This window comes from Agelaius phoeniceus, chromosome 2, assembly GCF_051311805.1.
Source record: "Agelaius phoeniceus isolate bAgePho1 chromosome 2, bAgePho1.hap1, whole genome shotgun sequence".
Classification (NCBI taxonomy): Eukaryota; Metazoa; Chordata; class Aves; order Passeriformes; family Icteridae; genus Agelaius; species Agelaius phoeniceus.
The window spans coordinates 61,506,055-61,529,713 of NC_135266.1; the positions used below are offsets into that span (position 1 = coordinate 61,506,055).

General features: G+C 38.2%; 1 protein-coding gene across 2 annotated transcripts; it reads left to right on the plus strand.

The window, feature by feature from the left end:
* Positions 1–624: 624 nt before the first annotated feature.
* Positions 625–22,441, plus strand: DNAJC15 (DnaJ heat shock protein family (Hsp40) member C15). Of its 2 annotated transcripts, none has more exons than XM_054627924.2 (6): positions 625–777; positions 7,158–7,209; positions 8,636–8,709; positions 14,908–14,984; positions 16,849–16,919; positions 20,004–22,441. In XM_054627924.2, the coding sequence occupies exons 1-6, from the start codon at positions 688–690 to the stop codon at positions 20,072–20,074; spliced, it is 435 nt and encodes a 144-aa protein (XP_054483899.2). In that variant the 5' UTR covers positions 625–687; the 3' UTR covers positions 20,075–22,441. The 2 variants fall into 2 exon arrangements, with proteins under 2 accessions (XP_054483899.2, XP_077029782.1); XM_077173667.1 differs by having other exon boundaries at positions 680–806.
* Positions 22,442–23,659: the final 1,218 nt, after the last annotated feature.

Sequence of the window (23,659 nt, forward strand, 5' to 3'; positions counted from 1 at the left end):
AGGAGCAATCGCCGTTTGAAATAGGAGGTAAGGAGAGTCATTCTTTTTGTCCAGTCGCACTACTTAGCAACCCGCAGGTGATCCCATTCCATCGCCAGCGCTACCAGGCAGGAGGGAAGGAAAAGCAGCACAAGGGAAGAGCCGCTTCATGTTGTACGGACACAGGGCTGAGCATTTTACTGATTATGATGTGGGACGAAAGGCGGTGCACAGGGAGGCATCAGATGAGGAGCGCTTCCAGAAGGGTGAGCTATGATCCAAAGTGGCAGCATTTGCAGGGAATCGAAGTATAAACACAGTGAAACATACACAGACATCAACTGAGGTGCAAGCAAGCATGTAGATTTTAAAACGCATTTTAGCGGGGTTTTTCTCAGATTAATTACGCTTTATACTTTCCTTTACATATATCCCCCCCGACCCCTCTTTCTAAAATCCTGTATTCTGAAGATGGGCACGAATAATTTCCGTGTGGCCTGAATGTTTTTGCCGCTCCTGATCCCATTTGTTAATGCGCTGATTATCCCTGATGCCCACATTGATTATCCCATATCACTCCGTTTCCCGCTTCCCCCGGGCTGCGGCGCGCCTGTCTTGGCCGCGCGGGAGGAGGGGTTTCGCGCTCCGTCCTGCCGCGCTGTTTGTCCCTCCGGCCGACCCGTAGTGTTCGCTCCTCCTCGCGCCATCATGGAGGGTGCCGAGGGCCTGCGCTACGCCGAGTACGCCCGGGTCCCTACGGGCGCCGGCAAGGGCCAAGCCGAGCTGGACCGGGGACTGGTGAGCGCACGGCGGGACCCCCACCCTCGGTCCGTGAGGCCGCTACTGCCCCGTCCGCAGCCCCGGCCTTCATATGTGTGAAGGGTGACGTGTGTGAGCGGGGCGGGGGCGGGGCTGCGGGACAGGCGTTCTGCGCTCCACTCGGGCCGGGCAGGGGTCTGGGGCAGAGGGGCCTGGGCCGGTGCCGCGGGTGCAGCTGTGGCGTGGGCAGCGGGCATGGCCTCCCAGCCCTGAGGGGAGGGCACACCCGGGGGTCCGTGAGTGCTCGTGGTCCCGGGGAACGACGGAAGGCAGAAGGTCCTCAATCGGAAAGTTTTATTAGAGTGTTACATGGTCGGTGTGGAAATGTTGGCTCTGGCCTGTAAGCACACGGCAGCGGGTTTTGGATACAGGGGTAGGGTGAAAACAGAAAAGAAGATGTGAATTAAAGAAGACTAGAAAGAGAAGAAGAAAGAGAGGAAAAGTGAGAGAGTAAAGGAGATCACCAGTCCTGGTTCCAGCCTCAGTCCAACTGATGAAATGTCCTGGGGGTGCCTGGGAATACTTTTCTATGGATAGGTTTTCCCTGCCAAGAAGACAGGTTTCTCTTTTTCTGCACATTTCTGGAAACAGGCTGGAGGGCTTGGGGGCGTCTTGGTGGTCTTGATCTCCCCCCCTACAGTCCATGCCCAGTGCTTGGCCTTGCACTGTACCGTGCTGTGTTTACCTCCAGGAGCTGGAGCAGGGAAAAGAGCTGCCCTGCCTCTGCATGGCCCCCTTCTCCAGCCACATTTTGTTCTTCCCCATGGGCAATAATCCTTAGTTATTCCTAGCAGTTCTTGTCTGTCACCACCGAGAGCCCTTGGTTGGCTCCACAGCCAGTGTGTGTTTGGAACATACACATTAGTCCCTTATCTGCTGGGATTCCACAGCAGGGTACATGGGAACACTTCAGCCCCAGCACTCACAAATGAGGCCAAAAATTTTGTTCCCTGCCATGAAAAGGTGATACCTGATGTGTTTTCACCCACTGTGCAAATGTTATTACCACAGGCAGGTTTGAGTGTTGAAGGTTTTGTAGAGCTCTGTTTCAGAAAAGTAATTCTCATCTGGTACTTCATACTGTGGGAAAGGCTGGGTGGAGGCAGAGTGTCAGCAAAGTTGCCTGTGCTCTATCGTGCTCTAGAGGAAAGGTTGCTGGGATTTTATCCCACTTCTTCATTCCTGTCACTTCAACTAGTTCAGGGAACAGCGAGCTCCCATTGGAAATAAGTATTGGGAAAAGCACATGGCTTAAAGCCCCAGATGGTGAAGTTTTCACATTTTTTAAATGGCTTAAAAGTCTTACTTGCCTAACCTAATTGTGTGTGTGAAGTTGTCTCTACAATATTTCTACTTTTTTAAAACACAGTTTGAAAAATCACAGTTCTCTCAGTTATTTATTCATTGTTACTACAGTCTAGGACTTTTTTTTTTTTTCCAGAGAAGAATCTTCCTGTGTATTTAACAGCAAGTGTGTAATCTTAAGAAGCTGGCTCTGAAACTCATTATTGTCATGGCCATTCTCCCTGTGGAATGCTGGCAGGGAATTTCTCGAATTTTGTTCAGTCTTTGGGCCTTCTTACCCATGAGAGATAAAAATTGCACTTGGAGTTAGCATGGCTTGCTTTGTTGTTGTGTGTATTGTCATGTTCTTACTGAGAGGTCTGGAGACTGAGGTGGGTCTTTACAGGACTGAAATCTGGATGTCTACAGTTTTCTGTTGGAATTTATTCCTTAGTCCAGGGTATTAGCTGAAAGTCACTTGATCATGGTCACATTTACTCTTGTAGTTGTTTTACAAAAGCATTTGGAGCAATGGAAGAGCAGCAGTGGAAGCATGAGGGGTCTCTGCTGAAAGATCACCCACAGGAGCCTTTGTTAATTAGTGCATACTCAAGAAGATTGATTGGAATACCTTATGGTAATTGTTCTATTAGTGAATCTTGCTCTGGTTCCATTTCCTCTGAAAAACCATCCAGAATTGTAGTTGTAGCTTTATATACAAACCAAAAAGGTTGCTGGAAGTTAAAGGACACAAAATGACATGAGAATTGTGTCAGTATGGAGAACAGCATCTAGCTGAAATTATTTTCAATTCACTGTGGAAAACAAATTAAATTTCATAGGAGGGTTAAGACTAGAGGGAGAATACTAGATTATGAAATAAAATTGGTTGCATAGAGTTTATAATATAATCCCACTTCACAATGGTTCTGCCTCCATATAGTGTTACGAAGGTGGTTTGCTCTAGAGCGGTATTCCTATAAACCGTAGCTACTCTTCTGAGGAATAGAAGCCTTATTCTATCTTCCATACCCAACAATCATTTATATTTCCAGTCAAGAATTTTTATTTAAGGGAATATCTATTTTCAGAAATATTTTTGTACACTTAGTTAATATACTTTTGTATCCTACTTCTTAGCACTGTATAGAACTAAAAAAACCCAGAGCTAACAAACCAAACCTTGAAAATGTTTAGTTAAGCAATTTATACTTGTGTGTATTTAGTTGAATGTAGGTACCTACTTCCTATTTTGCTGGTCCACGATTAAGCATGGATTAATTGCAAAATGCCATTCAGCCCATGAAAACAAATTATTATTTTCTCTGTGCTTTTTATTCTGTTCTTCTCACTGTAGGTTTCTGAGGCAAAAGACTGTAGGACTCCTGCTGTGTGTGTGAAACTTAGTAGTGAGGAGAGCAAAATATTTTTCATTTGACTGAGGGTGTTCCACTAGTTGTAGTAGAAGAACCAGTATAAAATCCAAATCATATGCAGGCAGATAGGTTTTAATATTTGGAAAGCATTAACATTTGCAGCCCATTGTCAGATTAAGAGTGTTGTGCTGAAGTTTTAAAATGATGCATTTGAAATTCTCCTTTTGTTTATAAATTTAACTTTTTTCTACTTCACAGAAGAAGAAGAAGCTCTAATGCTAAGAACTCCATATGTAATTTTATTTTTTGAGTATTTTTAAGTTAGAAGGGCGCCTGGATTGGGGATTTGCAAAAATAATATCTCATCCTCCCCTTCTTCTGCTAAAAAGTTAAGGCTACTGGAGAATTAAATATTAAAGGAATAGGCAGAAATTCTCTGTTTTCTAACATACTGTGTGTTACTTAATATGCTTTATGGTCTTTTGTTTGCCAAACACTTAGGTAAATCAGGTCTTGGCAGTTGCCTTTCTAATGCTTGTGCTTTCTTATAGTGACTTCTGAAAAAGATTAAGAAAATTCAGGTTTTACAGATTTAGCATAACTTTTTCATTAGCTTCCTTTAGCAGGGTTTGTTACTGAAGACTGAATTACATAGTAAATTTAAAATACTGAGATCAGCAGAATAGCATGGGGTTGATGACTAACCTTTGGGAGCTGATTCATTGAATAAAGAAAAGGACAGATGTTAGTTTTTAATATTTTATTTCTTTATTTTTCCCTCTTGGATTGTAACATAATGATTTCATTTAAAATCCACATCTTGGAAGTTTCTTAACAGCATTTTTGGAGGGGGGAGAAGGTCAATTCTGTCATAATTGAAAGTCAGTGTGTATGTATTTATTTATTTATCCCTTATGAAATGCAATTTCAAGCAATAGGAGACAAAAATGGTCATGGTGGTAGTTGTATTAGCATGCTGTAAATGAACTGCTGCCTTCCACAGAGAGAGCGAGTTGCTTTCATTTAATATTGACGTGAAAGGAGTGCATTTAATTAAAGCTTTGGACTTTACATTTCAAAGCACCAGGCTGACCTTGACTGATTCTTTTAAATATTCAACTGAGTTGAGAGAGCACAGAAAAGGAAACTGAGTCCAGTCGGACTTGAAGAATTTACTTGTTAGTACTTGAAGTTGCCACTGCTTTTATGATAGTCTGTGTCAAGAAAAAGGCCAAACTTGCAATCTCACACTGATCCAAATTCCGTCTTTGTCACATGTGTATAGTTAGGATACATTCACACCATAACATTCAAGATGCTTTGGTGCCTCAAGTTATCACTTCTTTGCTAATATGTGGCAAGTGACTCTTCTCTAACGTGCTCATAATGTAAATAAGGTGAGTTACCATAAACCAGTATTTCTCAGATTTTCTGATGCCTGTACCTCACTTAAATGTGCGGACAGTCTTTTGTTCCTCTCTGGCTTGAGCTTTTTATTGGTTTTACCAAGTTTTCTGTCTTGTCTTTATTTCCCCTTGATCCTGCATCCTGCTCCTATTCAAGGGCTGGCTGCTATGGTTTGTTTTTACCTGCTGTACTCCGGGCATCAGTAGCTTTCCACTGACTGCTGGTGCTTTCCACTGAGGTTGGACTAATGCATTCCAGTGGACATGGCTGACTCTGTGAAAGGCCCTCAGGGGTCTCTGCATTGTTCTCCCAGATTACTGTGCAAAATCACTTCAGCTACTTCTGCACTGAACTGACAGAATCCTGGTGTTAATAGTCTGGTCTCTGTGCTTGGTCTTGCCTGTGATGAGGTGTCTGCTGCTAATGCCTTGTTGGAACCTGCATGTCTTGTAAACTGCTGACTTAAACCACCTTTTTGGTGGCAAAGCAAGTATAACTTAATTTGGACAATCAAAGGCTAATAAATTTTTTTTTGCCAGCGTGATCTATTTCACACATTGTTGAGCTCTTAATTGACTGTAACCACTTAGTAAAAGATTCTTGCTGTCAGTCTGAGTAAGTCAAGGAAACTCTTGAATATTAATCCATGGTCACTAACCACAAGACAGAATAATATAGAATTCCTATAGGGTTAGGATATTTCTAGAAAGGTGGCTGTTTGTGGTTTGTGTCTAAGTGGAGGAATTTTTTTTGAATGTTTGAATATTGAGAGCCTGGGAAAACTGATTTGTGAGAAGAAGTGAAAAGAGTTTTAGTATAGTGAGAAGATGAACTGTATGCTTCACAATTTTACACCATCTACCATTTAAGATAACATCCTTAAACATTTTCATGGGGAAAAGATGAGAGGAAATTTTGTGGAACTGAAAGGAACAACAGACATAAAGCTACTATATTATTTTTACATTTAAAATGAATGCTACTATTGAGACTGAAGACCACACTGAAATGGAAGAGTTAAATTACAAAAATGCAATATATAGGCAAATATCTAAGGCAAAAATTCCCCCTCAGGTAGGTGGTGGGAGGTAGGTGTTTAGTTAAAATCTGCAGCATCCAGATGCTAGATCCAGAGGAATACAGCTGCTTCTGCCAGTGACCTCAGAGGAGGCTGGGACTTTTGTCCTGAGCTCAGTGCTACAGGCAGCAGTCACAGCCACTCGCCTTCAGAGCCAAAGCTGTAGGAGCCACTGGGCGTGAGGGCAGCTCCTGCATCTTGTACAGCTGCCTCTTTCTGGGCAAGTTGCCAACCCATGATCTAAGTCCTACTAAGCCAGCTCTAGGAAGGCTTTGAAAATAGTATTTCTGAACTCTTCCCCTGCTCCCACAGTCTAGAAATGAGATTGGGTACAATTGAAAAGAAAGTATTTTAGCCCCAGAAATCTTAGTGGTAAAGGCACCTGGGTTCCAGATCCAGTTACTAGGGCATTCACATTGAAGGTACAAAACGTATAAACCAGTTATGGGATAGTTGTGGAAGTAAGTCATATATAGAAGAGACAGTCTGGTGATGAAAGCATTTTCACTGTCATTATGTTTTGAATTCAAGATAAACCTAATCTGATTTCTCAGGTTTCCCAGGGGGAAATTCAAGGCATTATTGAACTGTCGTATAAGACAGGTGATACCACAGATGACTATTTCCTTTGTTTCAAAGATTGCATGGAGGATTTTCAGAAGGGGAGAGGTTGTTACCCTTCCTGAATTCTGCAAACATGTGAGAAGGCAGTCCTTTCTTCAAGGTTTACTTCATATCTTTCTTCAGCTTCTTGATCAACACAGAAATACTTCTTACCCTTCTTGAAGTGCCTGACTTTTTCAATCACTGTTTAGGAAAATACATACATCTGATATGGGAGTTAGTTCTTCATGTTTTTGTAGTAAACTGGTACTTTGTTATGTAGAGCTAGACTGCACAGGTAATTTCAAGTAATGCTGTATAGTTTTATGCCTTGCGTTTTTATCAGTGCATACTGTGAGCTGATTTCAGTGTGTGTTCACTGATTTGCTCGTGGGTAGTTCAAGTTAAACCTGATACAATGGTGGAAGTCAATGGGACTGAACTATAAAATCCAATAGCCTGTGGAATACAGAACTTACTTTCGTCGCTTTCATAGCTTATAAATGAAATGTCCACATTAGACATCAGAAATGCTCCTTGTTAAAGTAAAAGGTGTGTATATATCAAATGAGAATTCACATGTTATTCTGATTCCTGTTTTTCTGCTTTAGGCCAGGACTATGATAGCACTCGGACTTGGTGTTGCAACTGTTGCATTTGCAGGTAAGGTAAATTACCCGCAGAACTCTCACTTTTGTGAGCTGTGGTTTCCAAAAGGGTTAATGAAGTTTTTATAAATATAAATAGTGGAAAGTGGAAAGGTTGCTCAAGAGAACTATGAAAAATTGTATCTACCTATAGAAGTCATAAGAATTGTGTTCACCTTCAAAGTAATAAATTCCAAAACTCTTTTTGAAAAAGGTGGAGAAAGCTGGATAATGTAATTTCATGGACAGCAGCTAAAATGCTCCATCTGCTTTTTGTCTGCAAAACGAAAGGTGAAAAGTTTATTTACTTAATAACATATTGCAGTGTAGAGGCCCTTTAGTATGGAAGAGTGCAACAAGATGCTGTGATGATAAGGTGATGCTCAACAAATTGAAATAGAGGAAAATAAAAGGTTTTAGTGACTAGTGATTTATCATACTAACTGTTTCCATACTACATTTTTTATTACATGAACTCTTTGCATCTGGACTGTTTGTTATTCTGAAAAATGTGTTCTAGTATGAAGACAGGGTATGAGTTTAACATTAAATAATGGTTAGCAGAAAGCATTAAGAAGACAGTGAGGTAATGGTACATCGCAACATTTCAACAGAGATAGTCCAATGTGGTTTTGACTTCTGTGTTACCATAGGCACGGGCTTAGATCGCTAAAACTTACAGATATGATATGTGTTGTAAGAATGAATGCAAGATGCTATTTGAATGAAGCAGAGCCAAATTTATAAATAGTTTTTCCATTGTGTGTAATATTAAGTTACATTGCTAAAGAATAGTTAAAACAGTAAGTGGGGAGAGGGGATTTACATGGAAAACCCTCTAGTAACATGGCATAATTCTTGATTCTGGTGTTGATAGATCTGCTTTGTTCTCTGGGAACACAGCCTTACAGGAATCCCTCTAGTCTTTCCTGGCTATAGACACTCAGTGCTAGTGGGGAATTGAATGGCTCTGAATCCCAGAAGATCATCTTTTTCTAATGAAATTAAAAATTCAGTATTTACAAGGTGTGTAATTAAGCATACAGCATCACAGCAAGAAATGTGTAGTACATGGATTTCTTTTTTTGAAGACATAACCTTTGAAGAGTATTTGATAAATAATGTATACCCAAAGCTAATGTTTCAAACCACCCTTTTTCTTAAAGTTCACAAGTCAGGTATCTTCATTTATCATATTGAAATGTATTTAAATCTATTTATTTAGTGAGTTAAATAGTGCGTAAACACAATGGGTCTTTGCAGTCCATGACTAGGTTTTTAGATGCAGTGTACTAAAAGTCTTCTCCCTCTCCCAATAGTTTGGGTTTTTTTAAAAATAAAATTCTTTCTGCTGTAAACTGATGAACATAAGTTGGAGCTTGTTTGTGGGGTGTTTTTTTTGCATTTTAGTGAATATTTCATTTACCTCCATCTTTTTTTAGGTCGTTATGCTTTCCATGTTTGGAAACCATTGGAGCAGGCAATTACAGAAGCAGCAAAGAGGATTTCAACTTCTGTAAGTTTGGATACTACTTTATGCTAAATTTATGATTTTGTATTTCAAGTATTCAGAAAGGAGATATTTTATGTTAAATACAGTAAAGTGCCAGGTAGATATTTTTTTCCCAGGCTAGGGCTGCTCTCTGCTGTGTAAGTTCTGGCACATTGTCTTCTCTATTTTAAATCCCTATGGATGAAGCTGTATCAAAAGATGTTTATGAGTTTGATAAACAGTTGCAGTTTTTTCTACTGATGTTCCTTGTTTTGGAACCCTTTACTAGTAAGTGTAAAGATAAATTGTTCAAGTACGTGGTGAGCAAGTCACTAATTCCTAACTATTGCAAAGTGATGACACGCAGTTTCATTTCCAGCAGCTAAAAGTGAAAGAATTTAGTCTTTTAGATACAGTGTTAAAAATCAAGAAGGCAAATTGATGAACTTCTAGGATGGGTTGCCATGGAGATAGGAGAGCTTGTGTGCTGGTTTACATGGGAGTTGTCTTTTTCTTCTTCCCCAGCTAATTTGAACTTTTAACCAGGTTTTTGTTCTTTGTTTTTTTCCTGCTGGTTAAAAAATACAATAATGAGGTAAAAAATCAAGAAGTAGAGTGTTTTGTGGGATGCATATGCAGGGAATATTTGAGAGCATTTACTTACTGCTTCAGTGGCTATGTTTTCCTCGGGTAAATAAATACATGTCTTCTATTCCTGTTTGATTGAAGTAATTCCCAATGAGCTAGATGTCTGCTTGTAGCAGAATGTTCCTTCAGAGTTCATAGTCTGTGTACACTTACCCACAGCAAAAGAATGCTATTCCCTTCATGATGCTGATGGGTGAGCATGTTCAGAGAGTAGTTGTTGCAGGTTATTATTTCCTGAAAAATATTCTAAAGGTAGGTTTTTAAAAAACATGATATTAGTATTGTACCTACTAATGTTAGGCCAGTTGCAACACAGAGCCTGTCTAGACAGACACTGAGGTCCAAATTCATTTGCCATCTGTACTTGGTGTTCCTGTGCTGAAGGTGCAAGCTTGGTCAAGGCAAGCTTCCTGGGGAGGAGATTCAACTGTCCTCTTGGGGCTGTGTGTTTGCTTGCCATGTGTTTCAGCCAGAAACAGTGCTCCTAGAAAACTTTTTTTGCTCTCTGTCGCTCTTATTGCATTGCTGTTCTGAGACCACTGTCAATTTTTTTTTCCCATTTCAAAAAAAATTTTTGAGATATTCCCATATTGCCTGCCAAAACAACAGAGGGGACTTTAGGTACTGTGAATTAAATTGCTTTCACATGATACAGATACAGGCTGACTTGCAGACTTGCTAGATGTAGCTGGCAGTACATGTGGCTTCAGAGTATGGAGTGCTTCAGTCTTCACCCTCCCTCCCTCCCTAACTGTTTTACTCCAGCCATTCTTTTTCTATCCATTTGTAGATACAGGCTAGAGAATCTAAATTCAGATACATTCACATAAGAAAGCATGCAGTGACTCTTTTTAACACATTCAAATGTGACATGCTACTGCATGGAGAGGTGTCTGTTCCTAGGAAACTGCACCCCTCAATACTGACTGAGCCAAGCTCATTGCAGACCTATCTCATTTTTACCTCAGTGACTTTGAGTCCTGCAGAATTCATGAACAGCCATAAAGAGCAAACCAGGAGCTTCTGCATTCTAAGTGTTCTTAGTCCCTGGAGCAGTATCCTCTGTCTGCTTTCACATCCTGCCTTTCTGCCCAGAATTGTGTGTTGATTTCCAGTAGGGTATCTCTTCTGCTGTTCTATTTCTGTACTTGAAAGTACAAGTTTTCAGTGTAAGATGTACTTAAGTACTGGAGACAGTAAAAACTGGCTTCCTGTTTGCCATTTACTGTGTGTATTTTCTGGTTTTATATTTGTGAGAGGATAGTGATAATATTTTTCTTCTACAACCATGGTCCAAATTGAAGATCCTTGTATAATTCTTGGCCAAGATTATTTGATTTTTACTACTGTACAGCTACTACTTCCTCCGTTTATATTTTAATTTTTTTTTCTTCTCCCCTTAACAATGGATTATTTTCTTTAAAACAGTAGAGAAAATATTAAATGCAAAAATCCTATATAAGTGCTTATTCTCCAAAGTGCTTATTTTAGTAGTTTCACTTGACTTTGGGAATATGAAGCCGCTGCATTTAATTTGTGAATTAGCACTTTCATCACGTTTCTTGACAGCATATTGCCCTTTATACTGTACTGACAAAGGTTACCAAGAAGTTGGTACTTCTACCCGTGCTTCCTGAAAAAAATAAAATCTCTTGACCTTCAGTGTCTGGGCTCAGCATTGCTTTGCTGGGTTTCTATGGTGAAGGTGCCTAACTTGGTCCCTATAATTTCAGCACTTATTCTAGCTTTCTAGAATAAAACCTTGTCCCTCATGGCCTTCTTTTCCTTGAAAGTCTGTGAACAGCTGACTGTTGAAAAGCTAGCTGCCTCCCTCTGTAAACCCCCACTCTTCCTCCTCCATTTACAATGTGTCCCCTGCTCTGTTTGCACTAGAAATCAGAGTTGATGTTGATCTCTCCCAATCACACAAGGTAATACAGATACAGTTTATTCTTTCTGTCTGCTCACTAATAAATGATTTGGGAAAGGTCAAGCTGAGCAATTTTGAAGTGATCATTTAAAATGCTACTTGCTGTACCTTGAGGATTTTACACTTCCTATTTACTTACGTAAATAAGTAACATGTACAGTCGACAACTGTACTCATGTTTTAGTCAGAAATAGTAAGCAGAGGCAAGTAAAAGCTTTATTTTGAATTTTTACATCTCATACAAGACAGTCACTTTATATTTAAGAATATGTATTTGTAAATGCTTCTGTCATTTAGTCTTGAAGTTTTCTACCATCTTTCTTTCAGTGGAGAAAGACACTAGAGGAAACATTGTATTTCCACTCTATGGCAAGTCATAATGCTTGCTCCCACAGAAATGTTTTTTTAGTTTGTCTGTAGTTTTGTCAGTGGTCTCAGTGACAGTGTTTTGTTTCTGTGTGTAGTATGAAGAGTGTTGCCTGTAGAAGTTGCTTAGCTCTAAGTAGTCAATTGGCTTTTCTTCCTCAGAATTAGTGCCATTAGTTGTACTATTAATATTTCCTTAAAGTGTGAAATAAAGAAGCAAGTATTTAGGTAGCATTCATTACCTTTCTTTGTGGAATCAATGATATTGAGGATTGAATGACAGTTAGAAGATATTGAAGACAGATGCAGAAATTCTAGGCCAAATAAATTATCAAAATACTTAAATCCCACAATCATGAAACTCTGTGTTCCATAAGAAAATGATGTCTTCTGTAGCACATCATTAGGTTTTCTCACTGTATTTCCTTTATTGGATCTGATTCTGCTCAGACTCATGGAGTTCTGAATTGAGAGGTAAGGGTAGCAACTGTCTCTCTTGTCCTTAATTGAAAATAAAGCTTCTAGAGAACAATGCAGTCCATTTTATAAGATTTCTTTCCTAACTGAAGTTAAGGAAGTTAAAGTTGATATTAGCAAAATTGTATGTTATATCACAGCTTCTAGTAGTTTGTGGTTGTAGTTTGTGTTTTGTGTTTGGTTTTTTTCCTCTGGTGTTTGTTCCCTTTCTGGTGGAGGACTGTGTTGGTCCTGGAACAGTAACATACAGTTTTCAGAAAAAATCACTACTCCATGTAATGTAATGTATGGTCTCAGTTTTGGTGTTTTCACTCTCTTATCTGGCATAGAAACAGTGATTATGCTTGTGATTATGTGCTATGAAAAAAAAAAGTATCTTGAAGATGTCATGGTCCCTGTGCATTGGATTTTCTTTTCTGGTTGCTTTTGTGAAGATTTGCAAGACTGAATAGATGTTTACAAAGCAAGTGCAGCCATTTTCTGTCCCTCCCTGTGCCCCAAACCTATTAATAGCATTTGTTCAGAAAGGAGGACTTACATAAATTGCTAAACAGTAATAATGTGCAAGGAAATTAAGTAAATTAAATGATACCTCCTCCCCTTCCCCCAAATAGTACAAAGGAATGAAGAGCTCATTTCAATGATTTTTCCAGTACGAAATTTTCTTTGCAATTGCTGGAGCTAATAAATAATCAAGTGTCTGGAGCTGCCTGCTCATCAAGGAATTCTCATAACAGAAAAATATCTTTCCAGCCATTACTTAGAATTTGCAACTAGGAAAAAAATGTTTTAGTTTGAGTAGCATGCAAAAATTCTTTCATTAGGGAACTAGAAATTTGCCTATGTGTTGCCTAAAATGAAGTCTCAGTATTTTTTCCTCTTTTTTCTAACCAACGGGAAAAATGCTTTTATGTGTAATTTCCTTTTGCTTTAAATTCTGCTTAGGATGGAGATCTTAATTTAAGAATTGATTATTGTTTCTACATCCTTCACTTATGAGAAGAAAATCTTTTTTTGTTCAGCAAACTGTTTGTGTGTGAAAAGACAGAGGGTACAGAATTTATTTTTTCATTCCTTTTGGAGGTGAACTGAGGCTTCCTTAGGTTAGAACAGTGTCAAGGAAGTAGGCTTTAAAAACATGAAAAAATATTTCTGAATGTAAGCTTGCAGCCATCCCTCCCTAGTCTCTCATTTTAAATAGTGTTTTAGATGAAATATACCAAGAACAGAGACAAGCTGTGTTAAATTCAAATGCTGCTCTTCTCTACATTAATAGCAAGCTAGTGTTCTCCTGCATTAGAGTTCTATGTCAGAGTTGAAGGGCAGAGAAGAATTCAGGAAACCACCTGCACCTAGAGCTTTGGGAGCAAATGTTTCTGGAAAAACGTTCAGAGAGCATTAAAGTTCGCTTTTCTCTTTCGCTTGTAGTAATTGTTGGCATTGTTGCAAATTTCTGTGCAGTTCTGCTCTTCAAGGGTGTTACCTGTTGGCCATTAAGTTATTGACATCATTTGCCTTCAGAGAACCAGAGAAACGCTGTGTGTTCCCTTAGTGTTGCACCCTCTACCCTGTCAGGTCCATGTGCACTTTTCCAGACCTAGTTTGTATTACCCTGTAGTTAAAAAAGTGGCTCCTCCACAGATTCTCATTGTTGGCATGGCATGTCCACAGTTGCTTCAGCTTTGATACCTGTCGTGTTACAGTAATGGTTACTTTGTTCATGGTTGGGGGTGGGAGAAGGAAAATAAAATTCGTTTTGGGTGATAACAACACACTAAAAAAGTCTCTTCTGTGGTTGCATGTGACATTGTGGTAGCAATAGGTGAAGTATTTCTGAACCATGCTTTTTGGTGAGTATCTCTCCTAAGCTTAAAGGCTTTTCTCAGATATCATAGAGCCCTTTAAATGCTATATAATGGTTTTGAAATTATATAACAGAGCTTGTGTAGGCATAAGGCAAAATTTTCACTGAATGTGAATGGCTTTATTTAGTGAGAAGAGTGTTTTTTCAAGGGCCAGGCACATTTTACTTGGGGGTAAAGGGAATACTTAAAAATAGTCTCAGCTCTCAGGCCACACTTCCCTTTGATAGCAACAAAAGAAGCTTATTTCCCCTCAGTTGATAGGTTTTGCATTGAGGAAAAGACTTTAGTCTTGTTGAGTGATTCCTGTGTGCCAGTTTGCCAAGGCTTGGAGCTACATCTGCTACCTCTGGGACTTACAGAAACATTCACATTGTGATCACTGCTAACCATCAATGATGGTTCCACAGGTTTTTTCATAATTTAAAATAGATTTATGGTAAACAAATATACTTTTAACCCATTCTCTATGACAGTAGCTGTAATGATTTGCTCTCATCTCCATCTCCTTTTTAATGTTCTTCTTCCACTGTTTTTTCTTCCCTTCTTAAAACAGTGGATAAAGTTTCATATGACAATGAGTTTAAAAAAATTAACCCCAGGTCCTGTTTCTAATAGTTGTCAGTCATTGGTTTTGAAGGAAGGATGTAAAGACTTAGGATTTCCCTATATATTTCACTATTTTCCAAATGTTCCCCAGCTCAGTGGTTTCCTAAAACAGGTTGTGAAAACATAGGTAGGTTTTTTTAAGTTGTTTTTTTGTATGTGTTATCACTCAGGAGAAGTCCTTTCATATTATCTGGTTTCCAGTCATTCCATGCCTTTGAAATAAATTATAGATGGATGTAATGCTCTGAATGAGGTCATATAACTACAGTTTAGTTTCTGGCACTTTGTACATGAACTAATTATTGCCTTTTTTCCCTTTCTTCTTTGTAGACTCTTTCATCATACTATAAGGGAGGATTTGAACAGAAAATGAGTAGGCGAGAAGCAAGTCTTATTTTAGGTGTAAGGTAGGTGTGTTGCATCAATATGTTTTTACTTCAGCAAGTATTGAATGAAGCAGATGAATGTTGCAAGAATGTGGAATCCTCTTGCCAAAATCATAACTTTTTTTGTAAAAGACTTCTAATGGCTTATAAATTATTCTAGTACTCTGCTTAAACTAACAAGCAAACAATAATATGCTCAGAAAAATATAACTTTTGTTTGGGTTGAAGGCATGGTAACATAGTGCAGTGGAGAATTGTTCTTGTTGTGCCCTAGGTCCATTTCAGCAGAGCCACTCCCCACTCAGGCATTTCCCATCCTCTAGCATTGCAAGGGAGACTTCATCCCCAGTACCAGGCTCTGCACCCATCCTTGTGGAATTTTGTGAAGGGTTCCTGTCAGCCCCTTCTTGCAGCCTCTGGAGGTGCCTCTGAATTTTAGCCCTGCCCTCCAGCGTATCAGCTGTTCCCACCATAGTGACAGACTTCTTGGCCATGTTGGGTGATGTTCGAAGGCAGCATGATGTTGGTGTGAGTCACATTGCGAGTCAAGGAAAATGTGATTTTAACATTATATATTTTTCTCCTAGTGATAAAGAATCTTTAGAGCCCACTGTGGGATAAACAATATCTCATAAACTAAGGAAATTTGAAGTAAACCCCTCTTTCCACGGTTGCTTCTTTGAGCAGACCTGCGTGATCTTCTGTAATATTCAATTGCCCCTTTTCCCCAGTTATGGTTTAGAACCATCTGAGGTTCTAAATGTGGTATAACAGCTTTCCTTTTTAGTATTAAAAACAGCTGTACAAATCAAAATATAGATGATTGTTATTTATGGTTGTGTGATAAATCATTTTGGTTTTGTATCTATATAATCCAAGACCCTTCACCCTCTGTTTGTTTCTTACTTTCTACGTCACTTTCTGTTCAATTGAAGCATTCTTTTTTATGCAGTTCTGTGAACTATTTTTGCAACATACCCTAATTTCACTGTGACAGAATAATAATTAGAGAGGTTGTTTACCTCAGGAATTTAGTTGGGCTGATACATTGCATTCAAGCTGTAGCTACAGAAAGATTAATTAATTGAATCATCACTGATTAAGAAGTCACCTGAAGTGGAAAACACTGATTCATTTCTGCATACTAACAAATTATAAAAAACTGAACCATTCAAACTGTCCTTTTGCATACAAGAGTTTTACTGTGTTGGCATACTGCATCCATAAGTGGTTATTTGTCTGGTAAGGTACATATTTTGTATTTAATTTAGGCCAAATACATATTTTATGTATGCCATTGAAGTAAACAATATTATGTAGGTAGCACCTGTAAATCAATGTGTCCCTGAATGTAACACATTGAACAGCTTTACAAAAAATAACACATACAGGCATTATTTTCAGGCCCCAGTAGAAAGAAAAAATATTTATAGCTGCTATAAAAATATTTACAGTAGAACAAAATGTGATAATATTAAATATTTGTTGTTTTGTCACTGGTCATAAAGATATTTATTTTCTTGGAGGAAAAATTGTATTTTCTGCATTTAGTGCTAGAATAACCAACCAGATATACCCTAGAACTGCTGGGGCTATCTTGTTTTTCCCCCCTCACATTTTTTATTTTAAATGAGTGGATTTATTACATTCTACAAAAACCTGAAAGATACTTGTATATGTCACATACACAGGCTTTTGAAAAATGTCATTCTCTTTGCCTTATGTGCCTTTGTTGTTGTTGCTTCCTCAGAGATGCAGTTTTATGTTTTGTCCACAAGATGGTGAAAATCTCAAGTTTCAATTATTTTTGAAGCCAGTATAAGCTGTTAATTTTTAGCCTGAGTTCTCTGGCATTTCTTGTAAGCACTTCAATTTGTTTTTGCAGTCCATCTGCTGGCAAGGACAAAATCAGAACAGCGCATCGGAAAATCATGATTTTGAATCATCCTGATAAAGGTAAATAATTACTACTTTTCTTAACTAGGGCTCGAAAGGAAGAGGCTTAAATGAGATCCTTCAAATTTTCTGACTGTGTAAATAACCACATCAACTACAAATGTTTGTTGTTTATTGACTTGAGCTTCTGTGTGTCGTCTCAGATAAACTGAGCTTTATGAACCAGTTTTGCTCATTTTTATTTAAAGTTGTTTTCTGTATTTGTGCTGCTTCAGTTAAGACTATGAGCTCAGGGACCAGTTTTCCACACTTGGCAAAAACTTCTTGAAAAATAAGGGAAAATAAGCTATAAAAATCTTACATTAAAATAAAATTCCTGTTTTGAACTGTGATGGACCAGTTGCATGCATGAAAGTAATTTTCTGTGGGGAAATGTTTTGCAATTACTAAGTACATCATTGATGAATTTGAGACTTTATGGAATTCACTTGGAAAGAATGTAAAGCTGGGCATTCTTGGTTTACTGGCCGGGTTTTTAATGTAAATTTATCTTAGAGAAAGGCTATTATTATAACTTTAACTACACTACAGCTGGTTGAGAAAGAAAGCCCATATGTTCATTGCTGTCTCTGCTTTAAAATAACAGATGGTGAAGAGTTGCACTGTATTTCAGAAGTCAAAAGGGGAAATCAGAGGGTTTTTATTTCTTTTTGACAGAATTATAGGCTCCCTACCAGCACCCCATTTTAAGAAAATGAAAAGTGTCTCCACTGGCCATGGGAAGTGTTTAGTTGATGCTTTTCTCTCTTCATCCCTCATTTTAGTGTAAAAGCTGTCCTGCTTGTTTGATTTCAAACCTTCATTTTTTACTCTTTTTGTAATGTATAAGTTGTACAGACCTAGAAAGGAAATTCTCTTCTTTGTTTCTAATATATTACAGTGGTCAAAAGTCTCTTAACCACCAGAGTCCCTATTAGGTCAAGTTTTATTAATAATGAACTTCTACATTTGTTGTAGCAGTATGTGGACACATGAGCCAAAGAGAATTGTGAATCTCCATGTGGATATTGAGTGTATGTGAAGAGATGCTTCCTGTTAGGAAGATCCTAATGAACCTAACAAAGATTTTAATGCTGCACTCTGAGAGTTTTAATGCCCCTGCAGCTGGGCACACTGTAGGTTTGGATGGATGCAGTGAGCCCTCCTGTGTGATAGTGAGACACCGAGCGTTTTCTCAGTGGGAGCACCAGTTGTAGGGATTTGTGCTTCTCCATGCCCCTGAAGCTCTTCTGGCATGGCTGTAGAAAAAAACCTTAATATCTTCAGCTGCAGAGTGAGGGCCTGGAGTAATCTTGAACATGTGGTACCACAGAGAGGCTTGTTTGCTTGTGTATAGATCAATTCTGGCTGTTGGTAGCACAGATGTTCATTTAAAAATAATATTCAACGGTATAATGTAATTTTGAAATAATATTTTACCACCTGGAGATGATAGAAGAAAGAGCAGTAATTGCAGATTTTAAGTTACATGTGTTCTGAGATCCAAACTGTTGGAGAGAGAAATATTAGAAATAAATAAGAAAATATATAGAAATTTGCATGAAAACATCCCCAGAGAGTACTACTGAAATGGTTGCTTGTTAATCTTTACAGTTCAGTTTTAAAGTGTTTTTATATTGATACATTGTATGTTAAGTTATCAGTTACAAATTTTTATGAAAGAACATTTCCTCACAGAAAAAAAAAAAAGAAGAGAGAAACCTTTTGGACTTGCCTTAATTATAAACAAACACTTAGGCAATCATGAGATTGAATTTCCTCTCATTGGAGGGCTACAAAATTAATATGGCACTTAAGGATGTAAATGTAGTGAAAACACTTCTAACAGATTTGAATTTACTTTAAGATGCTGTATTCTAGACAAGTAGAAAATCAATGTGCATTTAAAAATTACTTGGAATACATTGTTTATTGCAGGTTTTAGTCTTTACTGTTTGTTTGATCCTCTTACCTACTCTGTGAAAGAAGCTGTAGTCAATGTAGTAATCCTATTCCTTGCTACAAAGCTACTTGATTTAAGAAAAGAAAAAAAAAAAATCTTTTTAGAATAGTCAATTCATCACTCATCCCTTGCCCTGCCTCACTTTCCTCCAGTGTGGCTTACTTATTAGAACTAAAGCACTCAAACAAGACCAAACCACGGAAAAGAACTTTTTTTTTTCTGATTGTTATACTACAGTATGAAATTACACTGATTTGGATTCCTGCAGCAATGACCTAAAGAAGTCTTTAAGCAAGCCTCACCTTTTTATTTGTATGTGTCTACAACTAGCTCTGCATGTTTTTTCTATCATTGTTTTTTCTGATTAATAGAATGAAGGAAATGGTGAATGAAAAGAATTAGGTTGAACAAATGCCTTGGAAAAGGCTGTGCAGTGCACAGTACTGCTGGAATCACATTTTCACATTAAAATATAGGTGTATTATAGTAAGTGGTAAGTTACTGTTATAGACCTTGCAGTGTTGTTTTTGGTGACTGTGGGCAGGTGGCTGGCACTCAAGGGGAGACTGAAAAAAAACCCCAGACACAAAAAGACTGCTGAACTGTAATCAGATGGTTAGATGGAGTGTAGAGCAATGGCAGTGTTCAGCACTAGGAGTTAGGAGGTGTACCATGTTTAAATAGCTTTATTGTGATGAGTTCTGGCTGGTAGCTCTGGGCATCTCACACAGGAGATGCTTGCACAATAGTTCTTTGTCAAAGTTATTTTAAAATTTTACCTCTCAGTTTTTAGTATGGGCAGAAGTAATTGCTTTTAGGTTTGAATGAATGTTCAGGACAGCTGACCTTGCATACATTTGCAGTAGCATCCCACTGCAGATCTAAATCACAGGATGTAAAGTGATTTCAGTCTTCTCTCTGAGACAAGTTGTTCTGTGTTATTCTACAGTGATTTCAGTTTTGTTTACATTTCTCATGTTTCCTTATCTATTAGTTTACTTCTTATCAATGTCAGTTGTATCAAAAGGATCTGTGTAGGAAAGAGATAATAAAAATGAATAATAAAGAGATGCTGCAAGTGAGATAGTTTGGTACTTAATACTAATGTGTAAACAGTATTCCTTTCCCCTTTCTCTTCTCAGGTGGATCACCTTACTTAGCAACCAAAATAAACGAAGCAAAAGACTTGTTGGAATCCAGTGCCAAAAACTGAAACCTGAAGCCTTGGGTCATAGGAGATTCAGCAGATACATTGTGCAATAACTTTCATGTCTGCTTCTTCTGCACAGTTTCTTAACATTGATTGTTCATATTTACTGTCATAATTAAAATGTTAAGGTTATTTAAAAGGAAACTGAAATCTTTTACAGTTATGTAAAGTTATGTACAGTTATGCCCCTGCAAGGAGCAGGGAGTTGGAATGATGATCCTTATGGATTCCTTCCAACTCAAGATGTTCTATGATTCTGTCCCAATTTTAGTGTATTCTTTCTGAATTATAATCCCTTACAAGCTTGGAAAAGTTCTTTTAACTGTTTTTTTTTCAGAAGTACTTTTTTGTTTCTTTTGTTAAATTTTGGATCTTTTAAAGTAAAAATTTCAAAACAGTCTTTAATATAGGGTTTTTTCTTCATTAGTAAAGAAACAGCCCTATCTTTAGGGTCACCATAAAATCTGTGACAGTGCATTGAGTCACAGGACATATGACAGACCCCGTTTGGCAAGTTTTCAGCACCACCTTATGCTTGAGTCTGTTCATTTGTGAAGTAGTGGGGTTTGTTCATGGGTGCAGTTTGAGAGCTGCAGCTCAGGACAAAATGACTGATAGGACTGCAGACAGAAGCTTCCACTAGGTGTGTTTTTGGGGCTATGAAGGAGGATTCTTGGGTTTGGTTACTTCTTTTACATATTAAAGGATCTCTGAAATTATCAAGTAATTATTTAGACATGCTTTTATTTCAAGTCACAGAGTATGTTTAATCTCTAGCAATTGGGGTAAACGTGGGGTTTTCTGCAAGGGTTTTCGTGGCAGTGGGATTGAAGAAGGTAGGTCCATGTGGCATGGTTTAGATGGATTTTCCAGGCTGCTGCTTGTCTAGGTTAGCCAAGTTATATGAGCCTGGTGCAGGACTGATAATAGCAGGGAACAAACAGGAGTACCTGCTTTGCACATGGCTCCAGGAGCACTTCCTGGGTTAGTTCTTCAGTAATGCTCACATATCTGCATTATGCTTCATATACCAGAGCATACATACCTCCCTCCTTATGTAGCATCCTAGCAATCTAGTGCTGGCTTTGGGGAATCCTGAAGTCAGGGATCTCAGACTTCAGAGAGAGCAAGTTTTAATTGACAGCTCAGGGTGGGTGCTTCTTGGGGCACTTGGCTGCTGCAGATTGCTACCACTAAGTTGTCCGCAGTTGAGTTAAATCTCCTAAGCACAGACAGTCTAGTGCATTCAGTACAAGACTGAAAAACCTCTAGTGTCTATTCAAACTCTATCATTAGAGGTACAACCAACAGCTTACTGAAGTGCTACAAATGCAAAATTTAGATACTCCATTTTCTAGGTTATTTAGCCAGAGGTAAGAGGCTAAGAGCAGTTAATATGAGGTTGGATGCTTTAATTATTTATTCACCAGAACGTGCATTTGTAGTTCATCCAGTGATGGATGCTCAGATTATGTGGATTTTTCCTTGAAAGGAAGAAAAAGTACAAATTTTTTTAATCAGATTCCTCACACTTTGTCACAATTCCCTTACTTTCATTAAAGGGAGATGAAAAATTTTAAGTTGACCCTAAAAGAAAAGAATAATTCTAAGTACTTTAGAGACTGTGTTGCAATTATTGTGGCACATATGGCACAATTTCACTGGAAAAAGCAAAAAAGACTGCTGGGAGAAACCTGCCTGGGAATAGCACATGGTATACAAGTACTACAGTTGCATCATGTAACTAGTGCTCTAATACAAGAATCTTGAATGAACATAGTTTATTCCTATGCAGTAGCTTTAATTGGTTCCTGTTAAAAGAGTAGCCATCAATTAATGCACATTTAGGGTTAGTCATTCTTTTCACTGGTGTATCAGTCTGTATTGGCAAAAAAATAGAACCATGACAGTTCTCATGTTGGAAGGAGACAAGTGAAATGGTGGTGTTCTAATTTTCTGAAGTGGAATCTGTAAGTGATATGAGTCATTGTGCAAAATCAAAATTGATGTCAATGGTAGGTGGTAAAAACATTCTGCTTAATGATTTTGAACTGACTAGCTGTTGTTTTCATATAGCTACCTTATTTTTCCTGGATAAAATGTGTTGCAGAGAGCTGTTCTAAAGTATCAGTTAAAAGAGATGCATTAAAGATGGCTTTTTGCTGTGTTCTTAAAAATGAACTTCCCATGTCTTTGTAAGAAGTAGAGGGTTTGTTTTTTTCTGTGAGATTCTATTGTTGATAATTTCCTTCCTGATAAAATTATTTATATCTGATTATTTTGGATGAAACACTTTTTTCTGTCTTTCAGTTATGAGAGAGATTGTCCTTAACAAAAAGAAATAAAACTGAGTTCTGGTTGTGCTTTCTACATTTTTTTCAGAAGAGACTATTGACTGCTTAAAAAATTTGATAAATTAACAAATTAATTAAAAATTCAACAGATTAACTGGCTTGTCCTATCTCTGGAAAATGCTGTAAAATAAATGAAGCTAATGAGGAGCAGTTGTAAAAGCATCACACATACAATAGCGTATTTTTTCTTGTCTGTTTACCTGCACAGCTTACTTTACCTACTAAGTGATGTTTAGAAGGATGAATATAGGACAAGGAAAGGCAAATCATGGAAGTGCTGCTCGATTTGTTGTTGTTGATAGTCAGCATGGCAGGCTGAGGAATGTCTTTGGATACTGCCATGCGAAACAGCACCTGGATTGATGCTCAACTGAGCTGGGAAGAGCAGGATGCTACTATTTTTAAAAACATAGCCTGGTAATTTAATCTTAAAAATATTCAGCCTCTCGAGACTATTTTCTTCACTTGTCAAATGGGTAAGTGTTTTTGTGTAAGGAAAGTGCATAGAGGTTGATTTATTCTGGTGTAATTTCTGTCCATCTGTAGTACAAGCAGACTCATTTTTCATGTGTTGCTTTAATGTTCAGAAAACGTTCATCTGTAACTTTTTAGCTTGGGAATTCCCAGGTGTTTTTCTACTGGGATGATAACCAGTCCCAGATATCCTCTACAGCTTCAGAAGTCAGGCAGGACTGAGTGCATTTACATGGCATTGCTGTGGGTGATTCCCAGTTTATTTAATGAAGCAAGACTTGCTCATCTGCCTGGTTTTTGCTCTTAGTCTGTGGAAGTTTTACCTAATATTTCATTGTTTACCCTTCATATAGGGGAGTTAGGGATAGGTCTACAAAAACACCCAGTGAAATCTGATTATCTGCCTTTGCATGAGTGCCACTTGCAAAACTTTTCCTGGCTTAGGATGGGACTGGGATAAAATTTAGACACAGTTCACAAAACCTTTGCCTGATTTTCTAGGTAGTTTTAAAGGTAAAAATTTACTGTCCTGTGTGCTTGGATTTTTGCTTCTGTATAAGTGTAAAATTACTTTCTTCTTGCAAGGTCTTTGCTCAGTTCAACACTTTTCTCATCCTTAAACCAACAGATTGGGTGTCTGGTGTCCTCAGTTCCCTAAAAAGCCTGATCTGCTATCTGTGTTTGTAGGGTGCCTCATCAGCCTGGGTGTGAAAATCGCAATATCTGACCTGCTACTCAGGTGAGACTGGTGATGAAGCTG